This window comes from Larus michahellis, chromosome 8 (genome assembly GCF_964199755.1).
Source record: "Larus michahellis chromosome 8, bLarMic1.1, whole genome shotgun sequence".
In the NCBI taxonomy this organism is placed as follows: domain Eukaryota; kingdom Metazoa; phylum Chordata; class Aves; order Charadriiformes; family Laridae; genus Larus; species Larus michahellis.
The window spans coordinates 16,100,479-16,114,084 of record NC_133903.1 but is presented as its reverse complement, the minus strand read 5'-3'; the positions used below and the strand labels follow the sequence as shown (position 1 = coordinate 16,114,084).

The following is a 13,606-nucleotide window of genomic DNA, read 5'->3' as shown; positions in this document are numbered from 1 at the left end:
GAGGAGAAATTCCCTGGGTCTTAAAGTCCCCTGGGCTCAGCTTCCCAGGAGCATGCCCAGCGTTTCCTCAGGCAGGCTCACTGAGACTTTTCCCATTTCATGGCTCTGCAGCTGTGGAAGCTGCCGCAGCACTGCAGGACAAATGTTTTCCAGCTCCTCATTAGTTTCTACCAAAGAAATCTTGGCTTTGGGCCCCTGCATGTTCTTAGGAAACAGTGTAGAGGAAGGTGTGGATCATATCACTGCATCAGTCCTGGGGACACAGAGAGAAAGGCATATGGCAGCATAAGGAGATGATCTCTCTGTCTTGCTTTCAGCATGAGGCCCATTCTTTGTCCTCTGCTGCTGCTTACAACGTGGTGGGAAGTCCTAAGCTTCCAGCCCTTCCAAGTCTGTGGCACAGATTATCACGAAAATTGTCTCGTGTCTGCAAAAACAAATAATTTCAGGAAAAAGTAGAAGGCTGTATGAAAAGCGGACACTATGCTGGTAGAGCTGCGTTCTGGAGAAAGTAAATGAGCTGGTAAGAGTAAGACTGCTGCAGGGATGGGAAGGAGGCACTGCAGGACATCGCTGACAAGCAGTGGCACATGTGGAGGGGTCACCCGTGTGTCCTGTCACCTCAGCTAGGCAGACCAGTCCCCCAGACACCTCCCTTGCCCTAGCACGTGGAGGTAGCGGGGCTGCTGTCCTACCCTCTCCACTGCTGAGCCCTGCCTCAGAGCGTCACACACATTTTGGAGAGCTGGGACTCTGTGTTGGAGGTAGATGCTTGTTTCTCTTACCTTCCTCAGGCAGAGTTCAAAGAAAAAAATTAAGATAAACAGGTCCCGTAGAGCCATCAGGTCTGCACAGTATACTGGCTCCAGGGCTGTGGGCTGCTTTCCCCTTGTCATGGGCTCTGCACACCTTGTCGTGGGCACAGCGAAACTGCACGGCGAGAGATCAGATGTGCCCAGCTGCTGCTTCCGAGGTGGACGCAGGCTGGCATTCTTCTGTGGGTCTACGGAAGACACTAGGGAGCAATTAGAGAGCTATAGAGTGGAAAGGCCGGTCTAGGTGCACACAGATTGGGTCTAAACTATATCGCAGATGTGCTTCCAAGCTTGGTGTGCAGACTGGAGTCACCCCAACTTTAAGCCTTTGGGACATTCAAGTGTATTCTGTTTCTCCCACCCCTAGTCTGAAACGTTTGGTTTGTTTGCTCCTATCTCCAGGACCACACACTGCACAACAGTGGTTGGATTTCTCCGGAGTACACCTCACTAAACTGGTGGTTTAGACTGGAAATCAGGAAGAGGGCAGAATACACACCAAAAAAAGCATAGGCTTTAAGACAGTATTCTAATCTTATAACACGGCTGTCGCAATAGCAAGGAGCAGAAGTTGATGTCCTGGATACTTATTGCTCCTACATTCCCGAGTTCCTTCCTCTCCGAGCCAGTGATAAATGCCAGGGCAGCAAAAATCCCCCAACTCTGAAAAATCCTAGTTTGCATGTCTTCCAACTACATGGTTTCAAAATATTCTACTTAAATAATTTTACTTAAAAGAAATCCGGTAGTTCTGACTGAAAGAAGGATCTCTATTATAACTCTGCTTTTCATCTCAGGGGGGGAAAAAAAAAAAAAGAAAAAGAAAAAGCTGTCTGTGTTCACTTACTCTGCATAAAATTTTACAAGTTCAAAAGTACAGTTCTGATGGAAATTTAAATGATTAAATTTCATTTAAACAGCATTCCCTTTTAGTAACGCTCTGGCTCCCAGCCTACAAAAGACAAGGTCCCCTTTTTTCCTAATAGGCCCTAACACGTCTTTATATCTCCAATTATATCTGGAGTCACGTGAATCTGATGAGATCCCACATCATCTACTGAGAGTAAAATCATTGTATTTGTCTAAAAAAAGATATAACCTTTAAGGGATCCCAGCCTAGACAAGGCTGAGGACTCCAACCAACTTCAGTGAAATAAAGTACTACATTAGGGAAAATACAGGTTAATGAGCTCACTCAAACCGAGTTGTATCGTGTTAATTAACGAGTGAAATATTCCACTTTTGATTAAAATTATCTCAGACAGACTATTTAATTGAGTTTTTTCTAATGAAAAATCAAGCATTAATCTGCAAAATCAACATTTTCCAGTTCACCGTGTTGATTTTGCTGGAGCGATATTATCTTCTGGAAAATAAACAAGTTCATGCTGAATTACACTAAAATGTGTCTTAACTATGAAAACAATTGCTTTCTCTCACTCTGACAGCTGTCATTCATAGCTGCTGCCCATCGACATTTCTCTTACTTCCAAGTAACCTGAGAATTTGTTCAATTTAGTCTTCTGCTAACTCACAATCTTTCTCCCTTCGGGGGTTGATTTTAAATCTGAATGCTATACTACTGTTCTCTTTCAGCAAACTCAAACTCTCAAGACTTTCTACCTTTTCAAGTAAAAAAGCTTAAAGCTTTCCACTTTTTCATTTCAGGCATGCATTTTTCCTCAATTCACATATTCACAAAGAAATGGTAATAATTTTCTCCATGCTCTGGAGTTTCCCCTTGGCTCACTGGAGCAGTAGATAGCTGTGCAGGGGGCAGAGGGTGCGGACAGATCAGGGACTACGCCAGTGCCTTTGTGCTAACTGGGGCTATGTGCCATGGCAACTGCGTTTTCTGCGCTGAAACTCTCCCTGATGTGAAAAATCTTGCACAGGATCTGAAAGCAGACATCTCGGCAGGCTGCTCTCAAATCATGTCTAATTGAAACACATCCAAGTCACAAGACTCATCTGATTGTCTTGGTAAGACCTGACGGATGTGTACACACATCTATCATTTGGAGAGCTGGAAAACAACTCAGGTTTTTAAGTGATGGGGAGAATCAAGGAAACAATGGTGCTGAGAGAGTCTTTCGATGATTCTGGTGTCAAATTAGACCTGACTTTATAATCTGGAAAACATTAAATGAGACAAAGAGTTCTGAGTTGGTTTCAGCATTTCCAACCATGGAATGGAAAGAGGATGTTTTTTACCTGTTGAGCCCACAGGTGACCATCTGCCACACTGTGCCAAAATAAACTAGTTATCTAGGGTCTGGTATCTGTGGGAGTGTAAGGTCTCCCCGGAAAACTCTGAAAGACTAGAACTGTGGCTCTTCACAGAATGTGTAGCTGATACATATGCCTCATTGTCTGAAGTCTGACGTGCCTTCTACAGTCTCCCGTGTGACTGCATTAGCAGTTCCATTCAGGCTGGTGATTAACAAAGATCAAAGCAGTAAGTAACCGATAAGACCCTAAAGCCCTGGTTGTAGAAGAAATGTGGTTCAATAGCTCCCAGTCTTTCCAATTATTAGCTGCGGATCAATGTAGGTTCTCTTTTAACCATGCCGGTGCTTCTCTCCAGATAATGCCCAACCAGGGTATTTGCATTGGATCTGTGCCCTAGCTCCGGAGATACGTAAACAGGGCAGGCAGAGATGAAAGTCACCGAAAGCAAAGAAGGAAACTCCTTTTCACAGATGGGATTACTCCAGAAAATGAAAACATCGAAAATTGACGTGCGCCAACATGGAGGGAAAGACAGATTCAGGACAGAGCATCACTCTGATGGCACAGCACGTCGCTGGGAACATGAGTCCTGAGGTTGCAGCTTGAAACACGAGCAAGTGACTGTAGGTAAGAAGCAAAGGGGTTGCTGGAGCGGGGGGGCCTTGAATGTCAGAGCCTGTACTAGATCAACCTGTGCTGCTTCTCCACAGTTAACACCATAACAGTATTTCTTCCCTGGGTTGCCCATCTATCCGCTCTCTGTTCCTCTTAGTCATTGAAATTTAGGCTGCCTGTTTCAAAGTGAACTCCAGAAACTTCTCCCACCTTCTGTACCCAAAGATGCTCAGTTGCTTTTTGGGTTGAAGCATCCTATTTTTCCAGGCAGGCATACCTGTCTTGGAGTATGGAAAGTGAGATAACCTTAATCTTTCAGCCACAGACTTTTAAAGGAAGTACACTGCAATGCACTGCAAATGAATATCCAGTTTTTGAGATCAAGTGAAAAAAGTTCTGCTTGCGTTTCTTCTTGTGAACCTTATTTCCAAGCTTGTACCCAGTAACTTTTCAACAAAGTCTCACTTAGTGGTTTTTGTCTGGCCAGGTGATGCAAAGTGAAATCAGGCTGAATGACAATAGGATATGTTTTTTGGTCTCTCTAAATCTAGTGAGTCTAGACATGATGGAATTGTGTCCTTTTCCCCACCGAATGCAGCCAAATGCAAAGTGGAGCATCTTAAAGTGAGTTTTGTTTTCTTGTGACTGTTCTACAAGCCACGTCATTCCATAATAATAACATCTGCTTCTTTATTATTTACTGCCTTCTCTAGTAATTTCTAAGCTAGACCAGCAAAGATGTATATTACCATTTTGTTCACCAACAAGAACACTGGATAACATTACACCAATTTCTGATTAACAGAGGATGCTGCTGGAAGCAGCCCTCTTCCCTGGTAAGTCCCCATTTTGAGATCTGTTGGGAAGCCAGTTCTGTTAATTCCATATAAGGAAAGTTTCAAAATCGGGATTGAATCTGGTGTAATTTTAAAACCACGAGGATACCGTGATGATTGATATTCCATCCCATATTTATTTCTGTAGCCCTGAATTCACCTGTTCATATTTTGCACTAACTGTCATCAGGGTAAGCGCCTCAGTTCTCTTTGGAACATGGGACTTATCTGTTAGTCTTCCACCACTTTGATGTTTATTCCATTTACAAGGAACTATCAGATACCTCCTTTAAGACTGCTGGGTTAAATGGTTGAGGATAGACACATCCAAAGAGAAAGTAACACAGTTTTTGTTCATGAGATATAGAGTAACATGTCAAATAAGGAGCAGCTCACTGCCTAGTCCCTTACTTTACTGTTACGAGTCTCAGCCTGCAGGGATTTTATTTTCACATTTTTATGTATGATAGATGTTCATACAGCTAGTCTGTCTAGCAGGATCAGGAGGACCTAAAATCCAAAATCCCCAGTGCACTGCAGACACAAAATATCCCCCAACATCCTATAAAAAACCTGAATGTCTATAATAAAGCAAAGACCAGCACAGAAACCACAGCTATCATGTACCACAGGAAGAGAGCAAGAGACATCGTGAGGAACATGAACAGATCTGAGGGCTCTTATCCTATAACTTAAATTCCTACAGCCAGATGTCTCTTATTCTGTAAGCAAAAAATGAGGGATTTGTTAGTTCACAAGTGCTTTTCTGAAATGGACCCTTCCCCATGTTGTAAAGGAAGGCAAAATGTTATCTAGCCTGAGGGAGATTTCTCTTCTGATCCTAAATTAGATCATCAGTTTAATGTTCAGTGCATGAGCAGACATACCAATTAGATACTGAGAAGCTGTAATAATGTCAACGGCAGCAAAGCAACCTCCTCACATACTGTCTCCACCTGTAGCCAATTTCTGGTGCTTTAGAGAAGGCATAAAACCCTCCAGAAAACGTGATATGCATCAAGTCAGCAAATACTTTCTTCCTGGCTCCCCCTGGTAACCAGCGGCAACCCTGAAGCTGGGATGTCTTCAGAACACAGACATGGCGTGAGCGAGGCAGTCAAGCCAAGATGGCTCCTTTCAGACCTCCTTAAGATACCAACAAATCAGCTATGCAGGACTCACTCCAAGCTTCCGCACGCCAGAAACATTCCCCTTCCCTCACACAGTTCTTTCTGCGACTTAAGAAGTGGCCATTTCAGGCGGTGGGTTTCCTTTGCTCACACTGCCCTCTGTGGAGGCAAAGTCCAGACACACACTTTCTGGGAAGCCCTCCTTGGATTTTCACTTTTTTCCCCAACGGCAAGTTACTCAAGTCGTAGTCATTTCTTGATATTTATCCATAAGGTACCATCCCATCCCCGCTAGATCTTCAATTTGTTATACTAAATAGGACCAGTTCTTGAAGGAGATTCTCTCTTCCTTAACTACCTTGGAAATCCCACCCTGCGTCTGTTTCACCTCCCCCTTTTCTTACCATAGCTATGCACGATGGCATTAACAAAATGTGCTGGTGCTCTCTGTGCCTTGCACAGCGGGGCTGATTCTTCCCTAGAATAACACTTTTCCTTTATATCGCAGCGCTTTGCAGCTCACAGTCACCCCACAGTCAAATACTGGCCCGCAACTTGTTTCTTATCTTTTTACTCACAATCAATAACTATCTGTGACCTCACAGAATCTTACGCCTTAGTGTTTTGTGCTTTTAATTTATTTTTTTTATGATTATTTTAATACTATTCTTACAAATCTATCTGACCAGCTCCCATTTTCAGTTATGCAGAAAAACCTCTCCACTGCAATGCCAGTATTCCCAGACTTTGTGTCACAGCTTATGTAAGGAGTGCATTTAAAGTGGGATTATTGTCTTCAAGTTAAGACTTCTGTGTTAGAAATGGCAAGTTCTTAGACAGCTTCCTTTTTGACCAATGAGGAGAACACATAATGCCAGGGCTCAGCTCGTGCCATATGAGGAGGAACTTAATTTCCCTAAGAAAGTCACTATGTCCACAGGTTTGCTGTGGGATTTTTTTTTTTTTTTTTTTTTTTTTTTTTTTTTTTTTTTTTTTTTTACAAATTAGATGACATGAATTGTACCCCTAGCCAGCCCTTTTTCCTACTTTGGTAATCTCAGCAATAACCGAATCGGTCCCCAAACCAAATATAAGGACAACTAGAAATATCTGATCTCCATTGTGATAATTTCCCTTTTTATATTACTTGCCACTGCCTAATTGTAAAAATGTTCTTTAATCAGTTTACAATCTATTTATCCCCATCATAATAAATAATATAAAGTAAAATCTGCACCACAGACTCAAGCAAAAGGACTGCCTACTTGACTAGCTCTGCGTCATCATCCAATGATAGATATTTAGGGAAGAACAAATGGGTGGGTACAGGGTGATTCTGTTCATGTACTCCCCTTGTGATATTAGTACTGCATCAGTAGTTCGGGGACTTCCTGGTCAGAGGTTGCTCTCAAATCATCATGTTAGTAACACAAATGGATATTTCCCCTTGGAGCCATGCAATCCCCCAGTTTTGGCCTTCACAACACGCCCTGGCAGGGAGCTCTGAAGAAGGAGTATTTCTTTTTGTCTGTTATGCTTTATTGTTCTTAAATCACAGAAGCACTCAACAATATTTCTTGTCTGATTTCTGTCATTCCCTGTTGATCCCCACCAGTATCACAGTTCTCTGCACAGCATGCCTTCCTTCCAGTCTGAGGAGGCTCAGGCTGTTTAGCAGTCCCCGGCGCGGAAGCATGCCTACATCCGTCACCACATTGTTACCTTCTCTCTGCTCTCTGTAGTTCTGTAAAGAATTTTCAGTGGTACATTCCATCAAATGTTTTTTTGTGACTCCATGGAGACTGGGTCTAATGCATTACCCTTGCTGAAGAAGCGATTCATCTTTTTAAAAGATTTACCTTTAACAAAACCCTACCTTTGATAAAACCCATTTGTTGCCATGTACTGAGTGCTTTCCCTGAAAACTGTCCTAATGTTGCTGGGTCAAGTGGCCTGTATCATTTTTTTCCAGTCGTCTTTGAATACAGGAATGTGCAGATTCTTGCTACTAAACCTGCATTTTCATGTGCCAATTATTTCAACATCCTCAGATGGAGATTGTCCAAGCCCCCTGGGTTCAGTTCCTCTATCACTGGAAATTTTATCTTTAATATAGAGCTCTACCTCCTCAATATCTTTTACCACTCTTTCCCTCCTAAACAATTTATAACTAGCAATTTTTACATTCCAGTCATGCAAATAAACCCGTCAGGTTTGTCATGCCAATTATATTGTATTTCTCAATAATCCAGCAAGAATTCCCAGTTCCTCTTGCTTTTAATTATATACTGACAAGGTGCTTCTCCCTGGTCCCTCTTTCTGGACAGCTGCCTACGGTGAATCATATAGGCTTATTATCACACGGTGGCGGGGGAGAAGGGTGACGCGGTACCGCCCTGGGTCTGTGAACGCGTGTGGCAAGTTCTTGTCTCCGTATGTTACAGATTTATTCCTTTCTGCAGGACAGACCTCTCTCATTCTCTGGCTCCTTCTCAAATGTGCATTTAACGTCCATATTTATGGCCTGTTTTGATGCATCCTTACATACCATGTAAGTTCCACTCTACCATTTACTCCTTAAAGAGTGCTAATGAATACACGGTATGGAGCATACAAAGAGCTACAGACCCCTTGCCCTCAAAATAGAATTCCAAGAATACAAAAAAAGCCTGTGGATACCCAATCCTGATCTCTCTGGCTTCTATGGAGCGTGGTGAAGCAACATGGAAAAGCGCATTGTTTATTTAATGGGACAGTACAGTACTTTTAACAGGCACCTAGGCAGCTGCTTTTCCCTCTGAATGTGGATGCTATTGCTGAGATTGTCTGTTGATTAGCAACTAAAACAAGATCTGAGTTCATGTTTTTTTGTATTAAAATCAAGACACGCTATTGAGCAAAATCGGCTAACTTGCTATTGCTTCCCAGCTCTCTCACTCCTCTACCTGTTAGTGTAAGGTGTGCCACCTTCCCACTTCATGTATTCATTTTCTCATGGCACGTATGTTCTTGAGTCATGGAACCTACCAGCTAGCTTACCGCTGCTGCTACTAGCACATTGCTTGGCTGGTATCTTGTAAAGGTGTCCACTGCTGACACAAGCGTAGACCTAGACTGCAGGTGTGAAATAGGATACGCAGTCCAAGTCGTACTCAAAAAGAAATGAAATGATAAAGAGCTCGGCTGCAAGATGCCTGGTCTTGGCCAAGGATTTCATGGCTCAGGAGGAGGCAGTGTGTGAGTGCAGAACAGGACTTGTGACCAGCATGGGCTGCAGACCCTCCAGGGTGTGCTTTAGCTTCATCCCCTTCTGGAGATGAGCTGCATTGCTCTTACAGAAGGTACTTCCACCCGTGTGGGATCCAAAGCATTGGACCCAATCTGAAAGGAAGAGCCTTCATCCTCTCTTTAGTAGACTGGGATTGAGCATACTTTTGAGTCGGAAATTGTGCTAAATAATTACGGGACTCACCCACAAATGAAATACATTCATGCCCTTCTATTCCCAGAGGGGATTCACAATTACATTTCTCAGGTTCTAAATGCTTTTCAGATTCTTTAGCTGTCCTAGACATGCTGGATAAAAATACACTCTATATTCACTAATTATTTCAGAAATAATCACAGCATCCAATCTCTGTTAGAGATGTCAGTGAAAACGAAAAACCTGCAACAAGATGAAGGTCTGCTCCGCTAGTCTCTGCACGGAGAGTGTATGGCATGTTTTTTGCACCTCTGTCTCTGGAATCTAAATAGACATTTCAGATAAGCAGTGAGAAGACACTCAAAACCATTTTTTTATTCTGATCTAAATGTCATTTTAAGGTGTGACTGAGACCCAGCCCCTCCAGCCAACTGGAAGCCCTGTGATCCTGTCCTTCCTTGCAGTATCAGCCTTTTGGGAACTGGTCCTGTCGTGTCGGCACTACAAGATCTGCTGTAGTTTCAGCTGCACCAGTGCAGAGAGCAGAAAGTTTTGACAGTGCCATGACTGTAGGGAGAGATAAATCAAAAGCCTGGTGGCCAGATGAAGAGTGTGACTCGCAGCTGGGAATGGTAGGAGTCTCTGGAGAGTTTTGACAGCATCGCAACAACAGACTGTTGCGGGCATTCATGTGTTCCTGGTGGGATTCATGTTGCTTAGCTTCAGACATCGGCAGTGGGGACGCAGGGACAGGTCAGGAGCTGTGGAAACAGTCCTGACCATAGGCTGTGGCCATATGTTCTGCTGACAGAGGTGTGAGGCTGTGGAGCAGCTACCAAAAGGACTTTGCCTGGAGGAAGGCTGCTGTTGCAGTCATTTTCAGTATGCTATTGGTAAAGCTTCAAGAAAGGTGTTATTGAAAGTATGGAGTGCATTCAAGCTAGGGATTTTGACTAATTTAATACACTGCTGTCTGTGTGCTTAGTGGTATTTTCTGGATGTTCTCCTGTCATCCTGGGGCGTTTATTAACAACGCGGTGACTGTATGACTTGTGATACCTAAGGGCTGTGGTCAGTAAGTGCGGGGTGGACAGTGTGATGAGCCTATGGGCTGGATTACTCACAGCTGTATCGAGTGTTGTGGGTGTATGTGTAAGCATGATCACAGTGCTGCTGGACTGGCGCTGGCTGGTCCCTCACTGCCCTGGAGCTCAGGTAAAATGATCACCAGTCAGGCTGCGAAAGGCCATGACAGTCTGGTATTACAAACCTGTAAGTCTGAATGAAGGCCTTTCACGGTTATTTTATGTGGACGCTCTTAGGGACAAATTTAGACCTGTGTCCATTACACCGTTCCTGCCCTTACCAGAAAAGCTATGGCCTGAACGAAGCAGCTGTCCGTCTAAGCCAATATATCCCTACCTGGCTGGATTCTTTCTAAAGGTTGGTAACTCCTGGCCTGCTAACTGAAGAGTACTTTTCACCAAGTTAGTGTTTCAAATAAGAGGAAATACACATGGCTGCTGTGGTGGTGCGGTGAGGGAGAAACAAGCCTCTCTCTCCTGCTCTCACCATAACTTTTTAAAGCTGGCTTCCAACTATCTCCTGAAATCACCCACTACAGCACAGCTTTGTTTACCCAGTACAGAATAGATCCCTGTATTTCTCTTCTCCCACAGATAACTCAGTTTTCTGAGTGGGCTAGAGTCACACAGTTAGAAGTTATCTCACACATAAATCTTGGCTTGGAAAGCTTTCAGTATCTGCCAGAAATTCAAGCATGCTTCATCATCCCAATCCCAGCTAAAACGCTAAAGAAGTTGGAGAGCCTTAATCTACTGACGCAGGCTGCTGTGGCCTAAGTTTATTTCCAAATCAGTAAGACTAAGACAAATCATCTTTTTTCTATGCTTCTTTCCTAATGTCAAGGGGGTTACTTTGGTGCACTCATTTCAGCATGGAGCTGTTTATTGACAGTCCCATGGCTGAAGTTCATGAACTTTCCTTTTCATATATTAAACTTGCGTTTTAATGACCAACTAATACTCAAAGCACTATCCTCAAAATTACCAGCGAGCATACACAGCGCCCTGGGGCGAAATGGACTGAGCTGCTCCCCAAGTTTCCCCCACTTTATAGTACATCTTACAGAGCAGTTGTACCACGATCTCCTAAACTTCCCATTATCAGGGAGGTTGTGTCCTCAGAGACATAACACATAGGATGATTAACTGTTCCTCTCTCCCAACAGTGGTGAAGGATCAACTCCCCAGTCTACTCCTTGGGCAATGGAATGAAAGAAGCCCAGCAAGGAGGGCCAGTATCCACGAGCCGTTATCATCTCATACTGTGTCACACTTGTAAACTTTATTTTCCAGTCACATAATCTAGAAAAAAGCTCTTTCAAAAGCAGTTTGGATGTTAGCTCTACCAGACAGCTCTGGGAGTAGGGACTGTCAGTTTGCATCTGTTGAGACTTAAATCAGTCCCATGGCTGCTACCTTCCATCCACCCTCCAGTGGTTTATTTCTTGGTAAGTGCCAGGGTACACCAGCGGAAATGAATGCACGGGGAAACTGGAGAGATGTCTTCTGGAGTGGTTCTCAGCAAGTACACGGCTGAGCAGGGAACAGAAATGAGCTTTCTTGTGCCCAGTAGTGCCATTTCACTGCCATTTCTCTACTCTACTTCAATATACAACCCAGCCACCAGGAAGGGTTTGTGGGTGGTCATTCACTGAAGGGATACCAGAAAAGAGGCAGTGTAGGCTACAGTGTGATAAAATCTGTGACCTTTGTGTTTTCCCTGTCACTCGTATCACTGTCCTAGGGGTTATTTCAGGAGCAATTACAATTACATATCAGAACCTCCTTAACAAGTACCAGCCGCTGTCTTTTGTGCGCTCCATGGAGCAGCTCCCAGAAGGGAAGCACTGGCCAGTCTCTGGCTGCAGTGCCCGTGAGGGTGGCACATACTGCTTATTGGAGGTTCAGCTGGCTTTAGAGCACAGACCCTGCATCAGCCAGCAGGTAAACAAGCAAATCCTTGCTCTCGCTGGAAACAGGTTGCTTTTCAACAAAGAACTGTTAAAATCTTGCCTCTCTCTGCAGAGCGAATCTGCTTTAAGATACAGCGCAGAACAGCTTGCCTGTGTGTTTATCACACTGAGCCAAACACAAAGCAACACAAGCTGGAAGGAAGTTGTTTTATACTTACCAGCAGCATTGATATTTTCCTCACAGGAGTACCAGATCCCAGTGTGGAAATACCTGAAAAGGAAGCGGTCATCTCCCGTCTCCCAGCTGTAATGAACCACATTCTGGTTTGTCTCATTTGCAGTCTCATTCCCGCTGTAGTTGAGGCAGTTTGTCTTCTTCTCTTTCCCACAGCTGGGCTTGGGGACCCTCTGTGTGCCCTCACACCAGTGGGTCGTGATAAAAGCTGTTGTAGAGAAGAGGAGAGCCATCAGATTCAGACTCACTGCTAGCAGGGCTCTGCATCTTCGATTTGTCTTCATGGTAAATCCGCCCTCCCTCCCCCTCCTGCTGAGAGAAGAAGTCAAAGGGGTTTGTTTTATTTGGGAGGGGGGGGAGGTTCAAAGCCTCTCACGATTCAGAATCCAGTTTTCCAGGCATCAAAACTCTCAGCTTCTTCCAATCTGTTGTTGTAGCAGTGAAGGAAACGCTGCAGCCAGATTCCCATTCTTCTCTTCACTTGAAATCCTGCCTTTGTCCGTTAAAGGAGCAGCTGCAGGCGCGGGAGTGCGGCCGTCCTCTTGTAGTCGGAGTGCTTCAGCGCGCTGACGGGATCAGAGAGGGTCTGTCTCACAAAGAGCACCAAGAGCAAGTGAACATCTGCTCGGGTACCACACATGATCCCAAGGGGCTCCGCAGCCTCCTCCGCTGGGAGACACCTGCAGGCTGCAGGACTCGCTGTCCTCTGCTCCCGTAGGATGAGCAGGAGAAACTCAGCGGGAGGCAGGCGGCAGGGCCAGCTGCTGCCACCGTTCTCGGCAGAGCTCGGGGACCACTGCAGCGCGCTGACAGCTGAGTGGGACTGGGGGGAGGCGTCACATCTTAGTCCCAAAAAGAATCGCTGTTTGAAGCTGTGAAATGCATTTTTCATATAGCAGAAGGTAGAGATTTGTCCAGGAGGAGGAGGGATGGAGTGATACTTTAGCTTTTATTCTCTGAGCTAGTGAGTAGTAAATCGGGGATTTGATTTTGCTAGCAGCATATCGGTATAATTCTCTGTCTTCGGGGGTTTGCTCTGGAAGCCAGCAAAGACCCAGAGGAATTTAGATTTGAAAGTGTGTAATGAGTAAAACCTACGTCTTTCATAATACCAAGTGAAGCCCCTTTCTCAGGCTTTCATTTCCAGCTACAGCCCATGCAGATGCTCAGTTTGAAGTGGGTCTGTAGGACATTTTGTAGGTCCTGGTCTGTGCAGGATAGAACTGATTAGAGCAAACCCTGGCCTCTGCTCACCAGGTGGCAATGCTGTGAGAGCAGGGAGCACTGCGTAATATCCCGTTTCCAAAGAGAAGTGTATTGT

The 13,606-nt window shown here is 44.5% G+C and overlaps 1 protein-coding gene across 2 annotated transcripts in view; it reads right to left on the bottom strand.

Moving 5' to 3' along the window:
* Positions 1-13,110, bottom strand: part of GSG1L (GSG1 like) — a 66,249-nt gene extending 53,139 nt beyond the window's left edge. Inside the window, exon 1 of one of the 2 annotated variants that reach the window (XM_074597840.1) lies at positions 12,269-13,110. In XM_074597840.1, coding sequence (XP_074453941.1) covers positions 12,269-12,569 — 301 coding nt within the window. In that variant the 5' untranslated portion in view covers positions 12,570-13,110. The remainder of the gene's footprint in view (positions 1-12,268) is intronic. The other variant, XM_074597841.1, reaches the window with a different exon arrangement.
* Between the last annotated feature and the right edge of the window lie 496 nt (positions 13,111-13,606).